Genomic DNA, 23,218 nt, shown 5'->3' on the forward strand with positions numbered 1-23,218 from the left:
GGCCAGGCTGGTCTCAAACTCCTGATCTCAGGTCTGGCCTGAGGCCTGCCTCGGCCTCCCAAATTGCTTGGATTATAGGCTTAAGTCACTGTGCCTGTTCAGTAAGGCTTTTTTTTTTTTGAGATGAACTCTTGCTCTGTCGCCCAGGCTGGAGGGCAGTGGCAAAATCTCGGCCCACTGAGAGGTGGGGTTTTCACCATGTTAGCCAGGAAGGTCTTGATCTCCTGACCTCATGATCCGCCGGCCTTGGTCTCCCAAACTGCTGGGATTACAGGCGTAAGCCACTGTACCCGGCCAGGACTTATTTTTAAAACATGACCACAAGATTGTCATCACACCTAAATGCACTAACGATGATTTTTTTTTTTTTTTTCTTTGAGATGGAGTCTTGCTCTGTCGCCCAGGCTGGAGTGCAGTGGCGCGATCTTGGCTCACTGCAACCTCTGCCTCCTGGGTTCAAGCAATTCTCTGCCTCAGCTTGCTGAGTAGCTGGGATTATAGGTGCTCACCAACATGCCCGGCTAATTTTTTTTGTATTTTTAGTAGAGACGGGGGGGGGGGTCTCACCATCTTGGCCAAGCAGGTCTTGAACTCCTGACCTCGTGATCTACCTGCCTTGGCCTCCCAAAGTGCTGGGATTACAGGCATGAGCCACCATGCCCAGTCAACAATGATTCTTTAATATCATAAAATATATAGTCAATATTCAAATTTCTCTGATTGTGTCCAAACCTTTTTTTGTTTTTTTTAAATTCATTTATTCAAAGCAAGGTCTAGATAAGGTCTATACATTTTTTTTTTTTTGAGACACGGTCTCACTCTGTTACCCAGGCCAGAGTGCAGTGGTGCGATCTCAGCTCCCTGCAACCTCTGCCTCCCAGGTTCAAGTTATTCTCCTGCCTCAGCCTCCCGAGTGGCTAGGCCTACAGGCACGCACCAACACACCCGGCCAATTTTTATACTTTTAGTAGAGATGGGGTTTCGCTATGTTGCCTGGGTTGGTCTGGAATTCCTGAAGTCATCTGCCCGCCTCAGCCTCCCAAAGTGCTGGGATTACAGGCATAAACCACTGTGCCCGGCCTATACATTATAATTGTAGATATATCTCTTGAGTCTCTAAATTATAGGTTCTCCTTCCATCTTTCCTTTTTTATTCCTTACAAAATATTTTTTGAAGAAATTGGGTCTTTTATCTTATATATTTTCCCACAGTCTATGTTTTGCTGATTGTAGCCCTATGGTGTTGTCATCCCATCTATTTTTTTGACATGGAGTCTTGCTATATCCCCCAGGCTGGAGTGCAGTGGCACGATCTGGGCTGACTGCAACCTCCTCCTCCCAGGTGCAAGCAATTCTCCTGCCTCAGCCTCCTGTAGCTGGGACTACAGGTGCATGCCACCATGCCCAGCTAATTTCTGTATTTTTAGTAGAGATGGGGTTTCACCATGTTGACCAGGCTGGTCTTGAACTCCTGACCTCAAGTGATCCACCCGACTCTGTGTCCCAAAGTGCTGGGATTACAGGCATGAGCCACCTTGCTCAGCCTGTATTATTTTTCTCTTTTCCTTAGCAGCCAGATGCCCTGTATTACATTCTTGCCACCACTCCGTTTTTACAGCACACAATAAAAAAGATTTGATCATACTTAATTTGTCTAAGCATTTGAAAAAAAAAATTAATTCTGGGATAAGTTTGTGTAAGTTTGTAAAAATAAGAATGCAAGTCTAAAATCCACAGGAAAAATATCTTTCTGCTTTGTTAAAATATCTGCTAAAAATAAAAAACCAAACTAAGTAAGCAGAAATAAATTAAGAAATGGGAAGCAGTCTTGAAAATCAGTCTTCCCAGAGTTTATATTATTAACCAAATTGGAAATAAGCAGTGCCAGGGAAAAGTATGTGTCTCCTCAAGCACTTGGGTCTCTTACGGCTTAGAAGTCCTCCAAATACATACATCAAGGTTTCCCAAAAATATGTCAACGAAAACCCACATAACTATTTTTGTTTGTTTGTTTGTTTGTTTTGAGATGGAGTCTTGCTCTGTCACACGGGCTGCAGTGCAGCTTGCTCACTGCAACCTCTGCCTCCCAGGTTCAGGAGATTCTCCTGCCTCAGTCTCCCGGGTAGCTGGGACTACAGGCACGCACCACCACGTCCGGCTAATATTTGTATTTTTAGTAGAGACAGGGTTTCACCATGTTGGCCAGGCTGGTCTCGAACTCCTGACCTCAGGTGATCCAACCTCCTTGGCCTCCCAAAGTGCTGGGATTACAGGCACGAGCCACCACGCCCAGCGAAAGCCCACACAACTATTTATCTTCACTTTAATTCTCTTGCTTCCAGGTTACTGTTAAAAAATTTGAGGTTAGTATATAGGAAGGAAGTCCTCTTACTGGATCAATGCCAAAAGGGTATGGTCCACCGAACACTCCAGGGAGGGCTGGGTTCAGCTGTAGAACAGGGTTCCCCCGAAGTGTCTCTTCACTACCATGACAGGGAAAAAGTCACATTTATTTTTGAACAAGAGAGTGCAACAACAGAAACTGACCCCAAAATAAATTGCTATAGCTATCTTGTCTTTTCAATAAAATGGGAGGGGAAAAAATAAAGAGGAGAGACTAGCAGCTGAGATTGAAGGATCCAAAATGACAAAAAGAAAAATTAAACACACAAACACACAATCAAGTAGGGAACTAGGGAATCTGCTTTTAGTTTCCAAAAAAAATCATTTCTAGTCTTAGTTCCTGGATACTTGCTGAACAAATCACAAAGCACCTCACAGTGTGGAGCATGAATGAGGAGACACTGTCACTACTTCCTAAAGAAGTGTCAGTTTACCACTTGTCTTAAAAATCAGGGCTGAACATGAAATGAATAAGCTTTGAATTTTAGCTTCTTCTGCAACTTACGTCCAATTATAAGTAAACATCGGCCGTACACTCCAGGATGACCCAAAGATATTAAGAGACTTGGAAAAGCAATCATTGTAGATGAGGCCAGTGTACATGGAGAACACACCCATCAATAAAATAATGTATCGACCACTGAACACAGTGCTAAACATCTGGGAACCAGAAGAAAGAAGTAATGAGAATGTACTCACTGCAGCTCACATTGTGACAATGTTATTCAGAATATACCTGCCCCTTTCTCTGGTGCTACTTTACCCCATTCTGATTCAGAGAGGTTGAAGTAAAAACCAAAATACAATGCTAATGAGACAGTCACTTTCACAGGATGTGGCCTCTATGTTTTTATTAGGTTGGTACAACAGTTATTGCGGTTTTGGCCATTTCTTTTGGCGGCCAAAACCGCAATAACTTTTGCACCAACCTAAATAATTTTTATTTTTTTAGAGATAAGGTCTCACTATGTTGCCTAGGGTGGTCTCGAATTCCTAGGCTCAAGTGATTCTCCTGCCTCAGCCTCCAAGTAGCTGGGACTACAGGCACACACTATCACTTCCAGCTAGCACATGTCCTCTTTGGTGTGAAAATGAACATAACTTCTCTACCTCCTTTTGATAAATTCATGGATAAAAGACTTCCACATCATGATTTTCATAATGAATGCTTGGGAAATTATAAAATTTCAGTTCAATGCAGATGTAACATAAACATTACCTCATTCTCATTCTTCTGGGAAAGGATCCGGCTCTCCCTCAGTACCATCCACACAGCAAAAAGGGTCATTAAAATGCCATGACCGAAGTCTCCAAACATCACAGCAAATAGAAAAGGGAACGTGATAATAGTATATGGAGCTATAAAGAAACCAAAAAAAGAAAAATACAAAGTACATTAAACCATAGCAATTCCACAAATATCACATTCTTTTCCAACTCTGACCTCAAGTGATCCACCTGCCTCAGCCTCCCAAGTGCTGGGATTACAGGCGTGAGCCACCGTGCTCAGCCTTCCATACTCTTAAGATCAATATAAGGTGACTTATTCCCCAGCTGCCAGACAGATAGGACTCTCAGAGAAAATCTTTCATGGCAGAATCAACACACCTTCATAAAGTAGCTAATGAAATTTGAGCTACTGATAACTTTTTCTAAAGAGAGATGGGTTCTTGCTCTGCCACCCGGGCTGGAGTGCAGTGGTGCCATCACAGCTCACTGCAGCCTGCAACCCCTAGACTCAAGTTATCCTCCCACCTCAGCTGCCCAAACAGTTGGTACTACAAGTATGTGCCACCATGCCCAGTCAATTTTTTTTTTAATTACTGATAACTTAAAGGATTTTTTTTTTAGATGGAATCTCACTATTTTGCCCACGCTAGTCCTGAACTCCTGGCCTTGAGCAATCCTTCCACCTCAACCTCCTGAGTATCCGAGATTACAGGCATGAGGCACTGGCCTGGCAGCTCTGATAATATTTTAAACAAAGAAGAACAGAGGAAATGAAGGTGTAACCCTGACAACATTGGTTTGTTCTTTGATTCTCTTGTAACTCGTGGGACCCTGCTCCCAGGGCAGGCCAGCTGTCCTCTCTTTGTGCAGCAACTGTGTCCCAGCGGTATAAAGCTAAATATCAGATAACGTACAGACGCAGAAAGTCCAGAGCAAAGCAGTTCTTGCATACGGCTCCAACTGAAAATGAATCCTCACACTCTTGATTTAACTCTCCAAATATAGGAGAAATCTGTGTTGTGCCTAAAATGGCCAATACTTGCTACATTTTTTCTGTCTAACCTTGGAACAGGGAAGCCAAAAAAAAAAAAACAAAAAACAAAAAAGCCATTTAAAAATATCAGACATCTTAGGAGAAACATTTTGCTTAAAGCAGTTAAAGCAGTTCCTGCAAATGATTTGCTAGAGAAGTCCAGGTGTTTTAGGGTTGTGAGGGCACATGAAATAATCCAGTCTCATGAACTTTTCTTTTTTTTCGAGACAGAGTCTCACTCTGTCACTCAGGCTGGAGTGCAGTGGCACAATTTTGGCTCACTATAACTTCTGTCTCCTGGGTTCAAGCAATTCTCCTGTCTCAGCCTCCTGAGTAGCTGGGATTACAGGCACGCACCATCAGGCTGGGCTAATTTTTTTGTATTTTTAGTAGAGATAGGGTGTCACCTGTTGGCCAGGCTGGTCTTGAACTCCTGACCTCAAGTGATCCTCCCACCTTGTCCTCCCAATGTGCTGGGATTACAGGCATGAACCACCGCACCCAGCCAATGAACTTTTTTTTTTTTTTTTTTTCTGAGATGGAGTTTCACTCTTGCTGCCCAGGCTGGAGTGCAATAATGCAATATTGGTTCACGGCAACCTCCGCCTCCCAGGTTCAAGTGATTCTCCTGCCTCAGCCTCCCGAATAGCTGAGATTACAGGCATGAGCCACCATGCCTGGCTGATTTTGTAATTTTAGTAGAGACAGGGTTTCTCCATGTTGGTCAGGCTGGTCTTGAACTCCCGACTTCAGGTGATCCACCTGCCTCAGACTCCCAAAGTGCTGGGATTACAGGTGTGAGCCACCGCACTCAGCCCAGCTGATGAACTCTTAAAGGAACGCTACCTGACAGTAAACCTGCTCCTTACATCAAATAGGCACTTTTTTTTTTTTTTTGAGACAGTCTTGCTCTGTCACCCAAGCTGGAATGCAGTGGCATGATGCCAGTTCACTGCAACCTCCACCTCCTGGGTTCAAGTGATTCTCATGCCTCAGTCTCCCAAGTAGCTGGGACTACAGGTGTGCGTCACCATGGCCAGCTAATTTTTGTATTTTTAGTGGAGGTGGGGTTTCACTATGTTAGCCAGGCTGGTCTCAAACTCCTGACCTCATGTGATCCACATGCCTCAGCCTCCCAAAGTGCTGGGATTACAGGTGTGAGCCTCCATGCCCTGCCAGAATGAGCACCTCTGCAAAGGAAGTACACAAGAGCTGAGGTGTCAACATGTTTATTTATTTTTTAATAGAGATGGGGTCTCATTATATTGCCCAGGCTGATGTTGAAATCCTGGGCTCAAGCAATCCTCCTATCTCGGCCTCTAAAAGTGCTAGGATTGGCCACGTGCGGTGGCTCATGCCTGTAATCCCAGCACTTTGGGAGGCCAAGGCAGGCAGATAACGAGGTCAGGAGATCGAGAGCACCCTAGCTAACATGGTGAAACCCTGTCTCTACTAAAAATACAAAAAAATGGCTAGGCGCAGTAGCTTACGCCTGTAATCCCAGCACTTTGGAAGGCAGAGGCAGGCGGATCACCTGAGGTCAGGAGTTCGAGATAAGCCTGGGCAACATGGTAAAATCCCATCTCAACAAAAATACAAAATTAGCTGGGAGTGGTGGTACATGCCTGTAATCCCAGCTACTTGGGAGGCTGAGGCAGGAGAACTGCTTGCACCTGGGAGGCAGAGGCTGTGGTGAGCTGAGATCGTGCCATTGCACTCCAGCCTGGGCAACATGAGTAAATCTCCACCTCACCAAAAAAAAAAAAAAAAAAATAGCCGGGCATGGTGGCAGGTGCCCGTAGTCCCAGCAACTCAGGAGGCTGAGGCAGGAGAATGGCAAGAACCTGGGAGGTGAAGCTTGCAGTGAGCCGAGATCGTGCCACTGCACTCCAGCCTGGGCGACAGAACTAGACTCCGTCTCAAAAATATAAAAAATAGAATAAAAATTTAAAAAGAAGTGCTAGGATTAGCATCTTTAATTTTAATTCAGTTGTTCAACAGCATTTAAAGTGAGGTGTTAGAAGAAACAACTAACAAAAAGGCCAGGCATAGTGGGTCACACCTGTAATCCCAGCACTTTGGGAGGCTGAAGTAGAAGGCATGCTTGAGCCCAGGAGTCCAAGACTAGCTTGGGCAACATAACAAAACCCCATCTCTAAAAAAAATTAAAAATTATCAGCCTGGGCAACATAGCGAAACCCATCTCTAAAAAAATTTTTTAAATTAGCCAGGCATGGTGACACATGCCTGTAGTCTCAGCTACTCCAGAGGTTCAGGCGCGAGAATCACTTGAGCCCAGGAGGTTGAGGCTGCTGTGAACCGTGATTGCACCACTGCACCACAGCCTGGGCAACAGAATGAGACCCAGTCTCAAGAAACAATCATAAAATAAAAAATTAGCCAGGTGTGGTGGTGTGTGTTTGTGGTCCTACCTATGCGGGAGGCTGAGTTGGGAGGATCTCTTGAGGCCAGGAGTTTGAGGCTGCAGTGAACTACAATCGTGCTGCTGCACTCTAGCCTGGGTGACAGAGGGAGACCCTGTCTCAAAACAAACCAAACAAACAAACAAAAAACTCCAGAGTAAAAAGATAACAAGCTTTCTTTTACCTGGATTTATCTCTCGGTAAGTTCCAATTCCATAAGCGTCTACTATGTTCTGAAAGCCATAGGTAAACTTGTTGGTTTTGTTATAGGTTGGGGGAGTCTGGTTTGTCTGCATCCTGTTCAAAATGGAAGGTACAGTGGAACCACTGTGTTCCTGAAAAACATGAGCACATTTATCAAAATTAGGTTATCCTCCTAATTGTGGTGGTGGTGGTTACACAGGTGTATATTTCTCAAAACTCATCAAATGGTACACATAAAATATATGTATTTTCTTTTGTGTAAATTATATCACAATAAAACTAATGAAAAAATAAAAATAGGCCGGGCGCAGTGGCTCAAGCCTGTAATCCCAGCACTTTGGGAGCCCGAGACGGGCGGATCACGAGGTCAGATCGAGACCATCCTGGCTAACACGGTGAAACCCCGTCTCTACTAAAAACTACAAAAAACTAGCCGGGCGAGGTGGCGGCGCCTGTAGTCCCAGCTACCCGGGAAGCTGAGGCAGGAGAATGGCGTGAACCCGGGAGGCAGAGCTTGCAGTGAGCTGAGATCCGGCCACAGCACTCCAGCCTGGGCAACAGAGCGAGACTCCGTCTCAAAATAAATAAATAAATAAAAATAAAAATAAATAATAATAAATATAAATAAATAAATAAAAATAAAACTAGAGGCCGGGCGCGGTGGCTCAAGCCTGTAATCCCAGCACTTTGGGAGGCCGAGACGGGCGGATCACAAGGTCAGGAGATCGAGACCCTCCTGGCTAACCCGGTGAAACCCCGTCTCTACTAAAAAATACAGAAAACTAGCCGGGTGAGGTGGCGGGCGCCTATAGTCCCAGCTACTCGGGAGGCTGAGGCAGGAGAATGGCGTGAACCCTAAAGGCGGAGCTTGCGGTGAGCTGAGATCCAGCCACTGCACTCCAGTTTGGGCGACAGAGCGAGACTCCGTCTCAAAAAAAATAAAACTAGATTATCTTTCCCAGCCTTTGGGAAAACTGGGACAAGGTATAACATTTATAATGGAAGATTTCTATTAGATCCTATGAAATACATCCTCAATGTGAAAAATATTTAACTTTAAAATACGTCACCAAAGAAAATGTAGAACTGCCTCTATATCTGCCTTTTTATGAAAGTTGTTCTCCCCCTTTCATGGAGAAAGCAAAGTATGTTCTCTGGCTCTCCTTCTTCACTACCTTCTCTTAACTTCCTGATCCCTTGCAGTCTGGCTGAGCATGCTTATGCAAAGTGACTGGCTCCTGACCAAAGAGCTTCTCTCCCCAATGCACACCCCTGACATTGGAGATCTTTGGTGAAAATCTTTCTTCCTTAGGAGTTCTCCTCCTGCTCGTTAACCATTCCTTTTCTCTCTTTGCTGGTTGTTTCTGCTCTGCCTACCTGATAGCATTGCAGGCCCCCAACCTTTTTTTTCTCTCTATGACCTCCCTCTTGAAGGTCTCATTCCCTTCCATTCTCATGACTCCCATTTTCCTTAGCTTTGTCCCCTTGTCTGCTTGACATTTCCACAAGGACCTCAATGTGACTGGAACTGAACTTACCATCTCTCCCCAATCAATAAGCTTCTCTTGCTGAACATTTACTTCCATCATTGGAACCCTAATTATCCTGGTCACTCAGCTTTGATGCCTCAAAAAGACGTTTAAATCTTTCTCCTTGTATTTCTCCTGCACCTTGCTAGGAACCAGGTATTCCTACTGATTTTTCCTGCAGAACATCTCACAATTCGTCATTTTTTTTTTCCCATTGTCAAGTCCTACCTGGGGATTCTTATCATTTACTACTCTATGTCTACAATAACCTTCTAACTGAATCCGTACCTACAGAATCTCTTCACCCTTCAATTCAACCTAGATACTATCAGCAGATTACTCTTTTAAAACTGCTTTGAGCCAGAAGCAGTGGCTCACACCTGTAATCCCTGTACTTTGGGAGGCTGAGGCCGGTGGATTACCTGAGGTCAGGAGTTCGAACCAGCCTGGCCAACATGATGAAACCCCGTCTCAACTAAAAATACAAAAAGTTAGTTGGGTGTGGTGGCACACGCCTGTAATCCCAGCTACTCAGGAGGCTGAGGCAGCAGAATCACTTGAACCAGGGAGGTGGAGGTTGCAGTAAGCTGTGATCGTGCCACTGCACTCCAGCCTGGGCGACGAGAGCAAAACTCCTTCTCCAAAAAAAAAAACTGATCCACCAGGCATGGTGACTCACTTTTTTTTTTAGACAGTCGCACTGTGTTGTGCAAGCTGGAGTGCAGTGGCGTGCTCTCAGCTCACTGCAACCTTTGTCTCCTGGGTTCAAGTAGTTCTCCTGCCTCAGCCTCCTGAGTAGCTGCGATCACAGGCGCCCACCACTATCCCGGCTAACTTTTTTGTATTTTTAGTAGAGACGGGGTTTCGCCATGTTGGCCAGACTAGTCTCAAACTCCTGACCTCAAGTGATGCACCCGCCTCAGCCTCCCAAAGTGCTGGGATAACAGGCGTGAGTTACCACGCCTGGCCCCAACACTTTGGAAAGCCAAGGAAGGCAGATCACTCGAGCCCAGGAATTTGAGATCAGCCTGGGCAACATGGTAAAATCCTGTCTCTACAAAAAATACAAAAAATTAGGCAGGTATGATGGTGGGCGCCTGCAGTCCTAGCTACTGGGAGTCTGAAGTGGAAGGGATGCTTAAGCCTGGAAGTCAGAAGCTGCAGTGAGCTGAGATGGCACCACTATACTCCAGCCTGGGTAACAAAGCCAGACCCTGTCTCAAAAACAAAATAAAAAATTTTAAAAACCACCCAAACTGCTTTGATCATGTTCCTTCACCCCTAAAGAACTTCTAATGTCTCTCAACTCCCTCTGGAATAAAATTTAAATCTTCTAAGCTATTATTTAAGAATCTTTCACAATTAGGTTCCAAACTACCTGACGCAGACAGGTACTTCTCCTCTTCAGCTAACCCATTGTAAATCCTGTTTGTGCCCAAATATACATGGTCTAACTATACTTCCTGCCTTTGTCCTCTTCTCTTCATTCAGCAGTCTTACCAACATCTTACCATTCTTCAAAGACCTGATCAATTGCCACCTTCTTATAGCTTTTTCCAACTCCATAGTCGGAACTCTCCTAATAAACTGTAAGATACTTGAGGGCATGTTTTGTACATCTCTGTACTTCTCCAGGCACTTACAGCAGTTCTGTGGATACAGTAGTTGTTCTAATTGACTACTAAACAGAAGCAGTCATATATAGAGAAAGCATCAGGAAACTGATGCCCTGGCCATGAGCAACCCTGAAGAATCATGGGCATTATGACCAAATTATTTCAGCTCTCTGAACTGCAGTCTCCGCATATGCAAAGTAAAGATATGCTATGCTATGCTATATATATGATATGCTAGGCTATGTATGAAATGTGCTGTCAAGTTAAAAGACAAATATATTAAAGAACTCCGAAGGTGAAATGTCATAAAAATGACATTAATGCTACTACTTATTTTCTCTTTTTTTTTTTTTTTTTTTTTTGAGACGGAGTCTCGCTCTGTCGCCCGGGCTGGAGTGCAGTGGCTGGATCTCAGCTCACTGCAAGCTCCGCCTCCCGGGTTTACGCCATTCTCCTGCCTCAGCCTCCCGAGTAGCCGGGACTACAGGCGCCCGCCACCTCGCCCGGCTAGTTTTTTCTTTTTGTATTTTTTTTTTAGTAGAGACGGGGTTTCACAGTGTTAGCCAGGATGGTCTCGATCTCCTGACCTCGTGTGAGACGGAATCTCGCTCTGTTGCCCAGGATGGACTGCAGTGGTGCCATCTCGGCTCATCACAAGCTCCGCCTCCCAGATTCACCCCATTCTCCTGCCTCAGTAGCTGGGCAGTAGCTCAGTAGCTCAGTAGCTGGGACTACAGGCACCCACCACCACGCCTAGCTAATTTTTTGTATTTTTCGTGTTAGCCAAGATGGTCTTGATCTCTTGACCTTGTGATCTGCCCGCCTTGGCCTCCCAAAGTGCTGGGATTACAGGCATGAGCCACCGTGCCCAGCCAAAAATGACATTAATGTTACTACTGATGGGAACCTCTCTTCCTGGCCACGAGCTGCGTTGCTAGCTTTGGGGACTCACCGTGCCCCTTCTGAGTGCAAACTGGATGGAGTCAAGGTCGGTGACGGGGCACCAGACCTCTGCAATCAAGCATTTCTGAGTCACATCTATGTTGCACAGGTTCAGGGTGTGGTAGATGGCCTTCATCTTCCGAACTTTGATGAACCAGACACGGATGTTCTTAGCAGCCGCCTGCAGAACCCTCTGGCGGTGATCCTCCGTTTGATTTAGAACCTTTGGGGAGAAAAGGAACAAGCGAGGGATCCTTTTAACACCAGATTTAGATCTCAGGATATGAATGGCAAAGAGGCACAGCTTTCTGAAAAGAATTGCCAGGGAATTGTCTTTTTCTTCCTCTGGCTAGAATGGTTTCTTTTTTCCCAATTACAAGAAATTAGAGTTCTAGTTACTAACATTCATTTTATTTAGCTTCAACCTGAAAAGAAAACTGAGAAAATTGTTTTTTAGCTTTTCTATATATGTTCAATCTTACCACCAGTCCAAGACATAACAAATGTAGGTCACTGCCTTTAACTTGGCTCATTAAAGAGCAACAACTTTCTTTTTTTTTTTTTTTTTGAGACGGAGTCTTGCTCTGCCACCCAGGCTGGAGTGCAGTGGCCGGATCTCAGCTCACTGCAAGCTCCGCCTCCCGGGTTTACGGCATTCTCCTGCCTCAGCCTCCCAAGTAGCTGGGACTACAGGCGCCCGCCTCGTCGCCCGGCTAGTTTTTTGTATTTTTTTAGTAGAGACGGGGTTTCACCATTTTGGCCAGGATGGTCTCGATCTCCTGACCTCGTGATCCGCCCGTCTCGGCCTCCCAAAGTGCTGGGATTACAGGCTTGAGCCACCGCGCCCGGCCAAAGAGCAACAACTTTCTATGTGGGGACTGTAACTCAGACTTGAAGAAATAGGCATCACAAGCCCAGGAGCTGATAAATGAACAAATCCACACAGAATCCCCTGCACATGGGCCAGCAACAGGAGAGGGCAGAAAGAGGCGGTGCTGAATACCACCACCTGCCTACACTGGAAACATGGGCCAGGAGACGCCGTGGGATCAGGAGCACCTGTGATCTTTACAGGGGGCTTGGACTGCCACAGACCACTGCCATCATGAGGGCAGCTAAGGTGTTACCTTTATGTCAGGCTTCTCAGAGGAAAAAATGGTTCAGTGTTGATCCTTTCGAAACTAGTACAGATTTCCCTCAGAGGAATCACAGTGCCAAGACTAGGGTGGGAGGAAGGTACAGGAACATTTTACATTCCATTGGCTTAATACCAAATATTTAAGTTTGTTTTTTTTTTTTTTTGAGACGGCGTCTCGCTCTGTGGCCCAGGCTGGAGTGCAGTGGTGTGGTCTTGGCTCACTGCAACCTCCGCCTCCTGGGTTCAAGTGATTGATTCTCTTGCCTCAGCCTCGAGAGTAGCTGGGATTACAGGCGCGCGCCACCACGCACGGCTAATTTTTGTATTTTTAGTAGAGACGGGGTTTCACCATGTTGTTCAGGCTGGTCTCGAACTCCTGACATCATGATCCACTTGCCTCGGCCTCCCAAAGTGTTGGGATTACAGGCGTGAGCCAATGCGTCCAGCCCATATTTCAGTGTGGCTATAGCAGAAGTGTGGCTAAGCCTGCTGCTTCCAATTGGAAGAAATTAGGCAAGCAACCCAAAGCACAAGTCTGCACCATAGACAATTCTTCAAGTGAGTTCAGAACAAAGCAGTAATTACTCCCTGAAAAACTGTCTTGGGCAGAGGAAGGTGACCTCCGTAAAGAGGTTTGTTTTGTTTTGTTTTTAAAAGCAAAGCCATGGCATGCTAGGGAAATACATCACTTGAAGATAGCTACTTTCTTTCCTTCTGGTTGTGGACTATTTCACAATTACTATTACTCACTCCTGTAATCCCAGCACTTTGGGAGGCCAAGGCAGGAGGATTGCTTGAGGTCAGGAGTTCCAGACCAGTTTGGGCAACATAGTGAGACCCTATCTCCACAAAAACATACCAAAAAATAATTAGCTGGGCATGACAGCAAGCACCTGTAGTCCCAGCTACTTGGGAGGCTGAGACAGATTGCTTGAGCCTAGTCGGTCAAGGCTGCAGTGAGCCAAGACTGTGCCACTGCATTCTAGCCTGGGTGATAGAGTGAGATCTGTCTTGAAAACAAAACAGAACAAACAAACAAAAAAACCTTTTTCTAGAAGGATGCTAAAGAAACTAGCAAACAATGTTCTATTTGCCTTTCTCTTTCCTCATCCCACTCCTTGGTATTCAATCCCTTTTAAACTTTCAGTTCCTACAGCTAGATTTTTAAAAAATCAAATTTTGGTCAGTTATAATGTCTAACGCACATGCTCTTTACATCTACCCATAGGACTGGAAGGAGATTAAGACAGCCTTAGAACCCAGAATGTACTAATATAGCCTGTCATTCACCAGCAGTTCTAAAACTCTCTCTCTGGTTAAACAGTAAGTGTATCTCAAAAGAGCCAGCAACAGGTCAGATTGGTGGGTCATACATGATGGAGGTCACTGAGAGTTGAAATGGAAGTTACAGGCTGGGCATGGTGGCTCATACCTGAAATCCCAGCATTTTGGGAGGCCGAGGCAGGCAGATCACCTGAGGTCAGGAGTTCAAGACCAGCCTGGCCAATGTGGCAAAATCCCGTCTCCACTAAAAATAAAAAAATTAGCCAAGTGTGGTGGCGGGCGCCTGTAATCCCAGCCACTTGGGAGGTTGAGGCAGGAGAATCGCTTGAACCCGGGAGGCAGAGGTTGCAGTGAACCAAGATCACGTCACTGCACTCTAGCCTGGGAGACAGAGCAAGACTCTGTCTCAAAAAAAAAAAAAAGAGAAATGGAAGTTAGAAAGTATCTCTGACAATTCTGCCACTGACAAAAGGAACTGCCTTTGGGATTAAGCATGTTTATTAAAATTCTAAGGGGGTAATCATCACTTTCATTCTTTCAAAGGGAACAAAGCACCACTCACCAGTCTTTCCTTCCATGTACACATAGTTCACAACTCCTCCCTCAGAGCTCTGTGATAACCATAGTGTGCATAAACCACACTTACTGCAATTTGGCAAAACTCCAACACAGTCTCTTCTTGGGTACAAAAGTCACACCAGGGCTTTTTGGCTAGACTGTGTGGTTAAGATCAAAGGTGACCGCACGGATGCATGCCGAGCTACTGGGACTGACTGCCTCAGGAGGGTGTGTGGGAGAGGGCTGAACTGACTTCTCATGTATTTTTAGATTGTTTGATATATATTTTTCTTAACTAAGCATACTTTTAAAAAATTATTATTATAAAAACTATCAGCCGGGCGTGGTGGCTCATGCCTGTAATCCAGCACTTTGGGAGGCCGAGGCAGGCAGATCATGTGGTTAGGAGATCGAGACCATCCTGGCTAACACGGTGAAATCCCGTCTCTACTAAAAAATACAAAAAATTAGCCGGGTGTGCGGTGGGCGCCTGTGGTCCCAGCTACTCAGGAGGCTTAGGCAGGAGAATGGCATGAACCCAGGAGGCGGAGCTTGCAATGAGCTGAGATCGTGCCACAAGACTCCAGCCTGGGCAACAGAGTGAGACTCTGTCTCAACAAAACAAAAAACAAACAAAAAAAAACTATATCAGACTTGGCTTGGCACAATGGCTCACGCCTGTAATCCCAGCACCTTGGGAGGCTGAGGCAGGTGGATCACTTGAGGTCAGGAGTTCAAGACCAGCCTGGCCAATATGGTAAAACCCCATCCCTACTACAAATACAAAAATTAGGCCAGGCACAGTGATTCATGCTTATAATCCCAGCACTTTGGGAGGCCAAGGTGGGAGGATCACTTGAGGTCAGGAGTTTGAGACCAGCCTGGCCAACATGGTGAAATCCTGTCTCTACTAAAAATACAAAAATTAGCCAGGTTTAGTGGCACATGCTTGTAATCCCAGCTACTTGGGAGGATGAGGCAGGAGAATTGCTTGAACCTGGGAGGCAGAGGTTGCAGGGAGCCAAGATCATGCCACTGCACTCCAGCCTGGGCAAAAGAGCGAGACTCCGTCTCAAAAAAAATAAACAAAAATACAAAAATTAGTTAGGCATCATGGCACATGCCTATAATCCCAGCTACTCAGGAGGCTGAGGCAGGAGGATCACTTGAGCCTAGGAGGCGAAGGTTGCAGTGAGCTGAGATAGCGCCATGGCACTCCAGCCTGGGTGACAGAGTGAGACTCTGTCTCAAAAAAAAAAAAAAAAATCAGACTCATGAGGGGAGAGGAATTGAATATGCTAGGCAACAACGAATCTAGATGCTTAGCATTCCTGTCTCGTTTGAGGAGGGCTAATGCTATTTTTAACCATTATTCCCTGACACTTTCTCAGCTCCCAGAAGGACATATTACCCACGGACATTTCTTTTTTTTGGTATCCTGGTTTGCTACAGGTGCCTTGTAGACCACTAGCGTTTCAAGGAAGGAGGATGGTCTTGTATTCCAGTATTTCACAAAAACAAATTCCCTCCGGCCTTCTGCATACCATTTGGAGATCATCAATTCTAGTATTCACTCCGGAAGCCATTTCCTTCCTCTCCTGTGGTGTCTCAGGACAGGGATAGAGCGAGGCTCGGAACCTGGAATGTAGGAACATCGAAGTTTCTTAACTTATCTAATTTAAATAATCTCAGAAAGTAATCCTTTTTTTTTTTTTTTTTTTTTTTTTTTTGAGGCGGAGTCTCGCTCTGTCGCCAGGACTGGAGTGCAGTGGCCGGATCTCAGCTCACTGCAAGCTCCGCCTCCCGGGTTCACACCATTCTCCTGCCTCAGCCTCCCGAGTAGCTGGGACTACAGGCGCCTGCCACCTCGCCCGGCTAGATTTTGTATTTTTAGTAGAGACGGGGTTTCACCGTGTTAGCCAGGATGGTCTCGATCTCCTGACCTCGTGATCCGCCCGTCTCGGCCTCCCAAAGTGCTGGGATTACAGGCTTGAGCCACCGCGCCCGGCAAGAAAGTAATCCTAATGTACCAGAAGGACCAAAACAGGATTAGGTCAGATCAATGTATTAAGTCAACACTATTTTTCTTTTTTGTTTTTTGAGACAGAGTTTCGCTGTGTCACCCAGGCTGGAGTGAAGTAGCACAATCTCAGCTCACTGCAACCTCTGCCCCTGGGTTCCAGCGGTCCTCCTGCCTCAGCCTCCTGAGTACCTGGGATTATAGGCACCTGCCACCACACCTGGCTAATTTTTGTATTTTTACTAGAGATGGGGTTTCACCACATTGGCCAGGCTGGTCTCCAACTCCTGACCTTAGGCGATCCACCCACTTCAGCCTCCCAAAGTGCTGGGATTACAGACATCAGCCACCGCGTCCAGCCTAAGTCAACACTATTTATGTGAAACGACCTGCAGACGAAGCAATTATAACATCTGAACTATCTTGACATTCTCTGTCGCTATGAAATTCCCTTGAGATTAAAAAAAAAAAAAGAAAGCAAATTATATTGTAAATTAACGGAGTAAGATGGCATGGAAAAAATCCTATCCCTAGGCTAGGCGCAGTGGCTCACGCCTGTAATCCCAGCACTTTGGAAGGCTGAGGCAGGTGGATTGCTTGATTCTAGAAGTTCAAGACAAGCCTGAGCAACACGGTGAAACCTCATCTCCACAAAAAATACAAAAATTAGTTGGGCACAGTGGCACATGCCTGTAGTCCCAGCTACTCACGAGGTTGAGGTGGGAGAATCAACTGAGCTCAGGAAGTCAAGGCTATAGTGAGCTGTGATCATGCCACCGCACTTTAGCCTGGGCAATGGAGTGAGACCCTGCCTCAAACAAACAAACAAACAAAAAGGCCGGGCACAGTGGCTTACGCCTGTAACACCAGCATTCTGAGAGCTGAGGCGGGCAGATCGCTTGACATGAGGAGTTTGAGACCAGCCTGGCCAACATGGTGAAACCCCATCTCTACTAAAAATACAAAAATTAGCCGGGCGTGGTGGCGCACATCTGTAGTCCCAGCTACTTGGGAGGCTAAGGCAGGAGAAATCACCTGAACCCTGGAGGTGAAAGTTGCAGTGGGCTGTGATTGTGCCACTGCACTCCAGCCTGGGTGGCAGCTTGAGACTCCATCTCAAAAAAAAAATCTGTCCCTAAGGCAGAATTTCAGAAAATTTAAGGACATAGCATCTATGCTAAGTATGGAGACTCACTGTCCCAGAATAATATGGCATTTATAAACCATGAGTCCTTAAGAATTATTTTTCCCCAAGTTAAGGAAATTGTGGTTCTTTTTTTCAGTTTTTACTTTTTTATAGACATGGGGTCTCACTAAGTTGGCCAGGCTGGTCTTCAAATCCTGGGGTCAAGCAATCCTCCTGCCTCGGCCTCCCAAAGTGTTGGGATTACAGGCATGAGCCATTGTATCTGGCCACAAGTTCTGATGTTATTTTTTTTAATGAATTTAGGGCCGCGTGCAGTGGTTCACACCTGTAATCCCAGCACTTTGGGAGGCCGAGGTGGGTGGATCACCTGAGGTCAGGAGTTTGAGACTAGCCTGGCCAACATGGCGAAACCCCATCTCTACTAAAACACAACAAAAAATTTGCCGGGTGTGGTGGCAGGTGCCCGTAATCTCAACTACTCGGGAGGCTGGAGAATCACTTGAACCTGGGAGGCAGAAGTTGCAGTGCACCGAGATCGTACCATTGCACTCCAGCCTGGGCGTGGAGTGAGCCTTGGTCAGAAAAAAAAAAAAAAAAAAGGAAAAAGAATTTAGTGGCTCACACCTCTAATCCCAGCACTTTGGGAGGTTGAGATGGGCAGACTCCTTGAGTCCAGGAGTTCCAGGACAGCCTGAGCAACATGGCAAAACCCTGTCTCTACAAAGAATACAAAAAATTAGCCAGGTATGGTGGGCACACGCCTGTAGTCCCAGCTACCCTAGAGGCTGAGGCAGGAGAATCCCCTGAGCCCAGGCAGTCAAGGCTGCAGTGAGCCGTGATCATACCACCGCACTCCAGCCTGGGTGACAGAGTGAGATCCCCCATCTGAACAACAAAAATAAAAATAAAAGGCCGGGCGCGGTGGCTCACGCTTGTAATCCCAGCACTTTGGGAGGCCGAGGTGGGCGGATCACAAGGTCAGGAGATCGAGACCACAGTGAAACCCCGTCTCTACTAAAAATATAAAAAAAAAAATTAGCCGGGCACGGTGGTGGGCGCCTGTAGTCCCAGCTACTCAGTAGGCTGAGGCAGGAGAATGGCGTGAACCCGGGAGGCGGAGCTTGCAGTGAGCTGAGATCCGGCCACTGCACTCCAGCCTGGGTGACAGAGTGAGACTCCGTCTCAAAAAAATAAATAAATAAAAAATAAAAAAATAAAAAATAAAATGAATTCAGGTTATTTTGAATTGATTAAAATAGCCCCTAACATTATTAAAAGATAAATTCACTGTGTCGAGGTAGACTAAAAAGGATTTGTATGTCACTATTCTGAACTTTAAGACTCAACATTTGGGCAGCATGGCTGTGCCCTCCTGGTAGAGGCATGCCTCTCTTACCCTTCACAGATTTTCTTGACTCTGTTTTTCAGCTGATCGCCTTGGAAGAAAATGATAAACACAGACTTGTGCACGTAGTCACCCTAGGCCCCAGAATAAAAAAACAAGAGTTCAGACTTCTGCATCTGGATGAAAACCTCTTAAATAACCAACTTTTTTGGTGATGTAAGAACAATAGGCATCCTTTAAGGACATGGCAATCCCGCACTTTAACCACTGCCCTCACTCCATTTCCTAAGCTTCACTACAAGAACATCTACCCTATAATCTCTAATTCACAAAAATCTTTCTCTATTTGTTTTTTTGACTCAACCAGGAGCTTGAAGCTAAAATGATGCTCCTCTTAGTACTATTTAGACTTATTTACCAATTCAACTTTAAATCTTATATTGTCTGAATGATAAAAGTATAGGATAGAAAAGAGAAGGAAGCCATTTCTGTCTGTTCTGGGACTTAGAAATTCTTAGATAAAAGGGGCTGAACAACTACAAGGAACGGAGTCCCTGGGAAGAACGCTGATGTAGAATCCCACAATTCAAGCTAATCTGGACTTTATGGGGCAGGGAGGAAGGTAATCCATTCCAAATACCAAATTTATACCTGAAGTAAGATGCAAGGACTGGAAGGAAAGATCAGAAAAAAAGGTATATGGTGTGTTAACCAGGATTGTCTCTGGTTGTCGGCATATTCTCATAGTCATACACAGCATGTACAGCTTTTATAATAACAAACAAAACTTCAGAAGGATAAAAGGAGATAAGGAGTGAAGAAAATTAGGCTAAAGGCTCTGAAATCCCTAAATTCTCTAGGCTAAACTAGAACCCATACTTTGTGCAGCCTGATCCGTTATAGATATCCAGGGTCCCCATTTTTACATTTGTTGATAAAATAACCTTTCTGTTGCCAAGAGGAAACCTGACTGAATATTCCTGAGAAAAGTTCCTCATTAGTGTGGCTGCAGATTACAATGTTTCCACCACCAGGGTCCCCATTTTTACATTTGTTGATAAAATAACCTTTCTGTTGCCAAGAGGAAACCTGACTGAATACTCCGGAGAAAAGTTCCTCATTAGTGTGGCTGCAGATTACAATGTTTCCACAACCCGAAGGCCTTTGGCAAGACTGTGAAACTATATCCCTAAGCCGGGGGTTCACCTGAAGTGTCACCACACTCTTCCACGGCATGGAGGATGAAAGCCCTGCAGCTGCACAGCCCACCCAATCTGAGAAATCTCACAGTTCAATATCTCCTCTTAGGTAAAGAACACTAATTTAAGAAATTCACAAGATAATTCAAAACAGAAAAACTAACTTCAGGTTTCTAAATAACACTTGTACAAAAGCAAAGTAAAATTTTTGCAGTACATTTATCTTTACTTGTACTCCCTGAAATCAGGACTCACCACATCTAAATGCAGGTTTAGATGATAAACTCTGTCCCATTATGGCAAATGCCAAGATGTTAAACTATTTCTACTTCCTGAAGTACTGGGTGGGGAAGATCATCCTATTTTGTGAGATATCTATAAACTAAGTTTCTAATCCTTCCAACAAACAAACAAAAAAACTTTACCAAGTAAAATTTCATCAGCTTATTAAGACCACAGTTTAGGAAATCTCTCCTTCTCTTTTTATACATAAATATTACCAAATTTGGGGCTGGGCAGGGTGACTCACGCCCATAATCCCAACACTTTGACAGGCCGAGGCAGACGGATCACTTGAGATCAGAAGTTCAAGATCAGCCTGGGCAACATGGTAAAACAGTCTCTATTGAAAATACAAAAAAAAAATTAGCCGGGCATCATGGCGCATGCCTGTAATCCCCAGCTATTTGGGAGGCTGAGGCAGGAGAATCGCTTGAACCCAGGAAGCGGCGGTTGTGGTCAGCGGAGATCGCGCCACTGCACTCCAGCCTGGACGACAGAGAGAGACTCTGTCTCAAAAAAAACAAAATAAAACAAAAAAAACCACATTTGGAAACAGATATCTTGCTTTAAAGTTAATTTTCATAAAAGACAAATAAGTGAAAATAAAAATTTCTAATCAGAATAACATCTACATGGGTAAACTTGAAAATATGTATATGTCATGTATACGTCACACATTCATATGTATCTATGACAGCAATTAACTTAGAGGAAGTACTTCAAATTCTCCAATTAGAGCAGAGATAAAGATAATGGCTCCTCTGTGGAAGCGCTGGATTCAGGTGGCCCCATGCTACGTTACTGCTCTGGGCTCCCTTTACAAGACCTACTCCACAGGATACAATCTCCTTGTCTTACAGTCACAGGATCCTCCAAGGGGTTCTCGATTTCAGCCTGTCGCAGGAACACATTTCCCCGGCATACCCGCCAAAGCATGCGCTCAAAAGTAGGGATGCGCTCCCGGTTAATGACACCAGCCACGAAGCTGTGGGGAGAAGAGGCAGATTGGAAACCTATTCCATGTCATGGGATAGAGGGTTTTAAGAGAAGTCTTGTTCCCAGCCTCACTTATGAACCCAGCAGAGAGCTGACAGAGCAACTCAGGCATGAATCCAGAGCTGTAGGACTATCTCAACAGGCTCAGAGGAGGGCATATCCTGGTAGCAAGTGAATCTCCAGTCTCATTGCTCTTCTGAACAGCAGAGACGAACATGGCCCCACTGAATAAAAGGTTGACATGGCACTTACCCAAGTCTTAAAGGCGTGCCTCTTCCCATCTCACTTGGCTCCAAGAGGGATGAGGACTCTTCCAACAGGTCTGGATCCGCCATCTGCTGATGATGCAATTCAGCCTGAATTCACAAATCAATTAATATCTAATGAAAATAGTTAGTGGCATGCAGGGAACGAGGAACCAGGAGACAGGTTCAGAAAATAAGGATGAAAAAGAAACCACCAAAAGACAAGATATACCCATAAAAAGACAAGAAGAATAGGGGACGAAAACCAATAAAACAAATGTAAGGTAAAGAAAGCATAATTGCCCCAGTAAAGCATCTGGGGAAATGGTTTTAGAAATAAGGAATAAAAGAAAAAAACATTAAGTGATGGTGACATGTATAAATCTGTTACTTGGTGGAAGCCATTTTCTCTCCTATGTTTCCCTGAATGAACAACGAAGGTGCCAGGAAATACCTCTGCATGTAGATAGGAAGCTAAAATCTCTCTCCCTTCTGTGCAATAATGAAGAGGCTCTGCAGATACTCTCAACATTTAATTTCTGGGCAGCTACAAACTAGAATTTTCCCTGTGTGAGAATGTGAAAGATAGAGGCTCTCTTTCCAAGGAAGAAGCAAGGCACTGCTACTGTCTTTGAATACTGTGTAGTCTGGAGAAAGACAGAAGGGGCAGCTCCAGATATCTACGTTTCCAGCCCCTTTAAAATTCAGAACATGAGAACTTTCAGCATACTCACTTACAGAATGCTCCAAGCCATGGGACTTAAACAGTATTTATGTCTTCGAAAGGATAAGAAGCACAATAGCTGGGCAGGCCTGTAAAAACATATCTGAATGTCCCATTTTCTGACTAGGAATCTTCTAAATAAGTTCACATAGGCTTTACAGTTGTAGGATTCTTGAGAACACAGCTCAAGAATCAAGTAAAGTGAAGGAAAAGCAACAGATAATAAACCAAACTAGAGCTCATGGGCTGGTGTAATTGGTAAGATTTAAAATGACTTCCACCATGACAGCTTATACAATGAAATGAAGAAGGATCTTCCCACACACGGGTCTACATTTCCTAGCCTCTCTCTACCCAACTCATCCTACCACCCTTTACTCCCATCAGAAAGGAGAAGCTGCTCCAAAAAACAAAACAAAAACCAGTCCAATCATCTTCTCCTTTGCCTCATCACCCCAACTCTAATATCCAGGCAATACTTGTTTGACCAAAAACTAGGAGTAAACCAGAACAACCATCCTCTTCAAAAGCACAATAAGACAAAAAATCAGAAGAGTTTTTCTCTATCATTTTCATTCCAAATTTCAATCTGATTCTACCCGTCAGCCACACTCTTAAAAAGCAGCACAGGGGGCCGGGCGCGGTGGCTCAAGCCTGTAATCCCAGCACTTTGGGAGGCCGAGACGGGCGGATCACGAGGTCAGGAGTTCGAGACTATCCTGGCTAACACGGTGAAACCCCGTCTCTACTAAAAAATACAAAAAAAAAACTAGCCGGGCAAGGTGGCTGGCGCCTGTAGTCCCAGCTACTCGGGAGGCTGAGGCAGGAGAATGGCGTAAACCCGGGAGGCGGAGCTTGCAGTGAGCTGAGATCTGGCCACTGCAGTCCAGCCGGGCGACA

The 23,218-nt window shown here is 45.1% G+C and overlaps 1 protein-coding gene across 6 annotated transcripts in view; it reads right to left on the reverse strand.

Annotated features, from left to right (window-relative positions):
- Nucleotides 1-23,218, reverse strand: part of ATP6V0A1 (ATPase H+ transporting V0 subunit a1) — a 67,896-nt gene that overhangs the window by 24,866 nt on the left and 19,812 nt on the right. For 4 of the 6 annotated variants that reach the window (XM_033182960.1, XM_033182958.1, XM_033182963.1 and 1 more), the window contains 9 exons: nt 21,602-21,705; nt 21,212-21,338; nt 18,924-19,006; nt 15,905-15,998; nt 11,391-11,603; nt 7,274-7,424; nt 3,623-3,762; nt 2,909-3,063; nt 2,393-2,483 (listed from right to left, as the gene is read on the reverse strand). In XM_033182960.1, the coding sequence (XP_033038851.1) occupies nt 2,393-2,483; nt 2,909-3,063; nt 3,623-3,762; nt 7,274-7,424; nt 11,391-11,603; nt 15,905-15,998; nt 18,924-19,006; nt 21,212-21,338; nt 21,602-21,705 (1,158 nt within the window). The remainder of the gene's footprint in view (nt 1-2,392; nt 2,484-2,908; nt 3,064-3,622; nt 3,763-7,273; nt 7,425-11,390; nt 11,604-15,904; nt 15,999-18,923; nt 19,007-21,211; nt 21,339-21,601; nt 21,706-23,218) is intronic. The other 2 variants (XM_033182961.1, XM_033182962.1) reach the window with 1 other exon arrangement.

The sequence above is a fragment of the Trachypithecus francoisi genome, unplaced genomic scaffold (genome assembly GCF_009764315.1).
Source record: "Trachypithecus francoisi isolate TF-2019V2 unplaced genomic scaffold, Tfra_2.0 Lachesis_group20, whole genome shotgun sequence".
Classification (NCBI taxonomy): Eukaryota; Metazoa; Chordata; class Mammalia; order Primates; family Cercopithecidae; genus Trachypithecus; species Trachypithecus francoisi.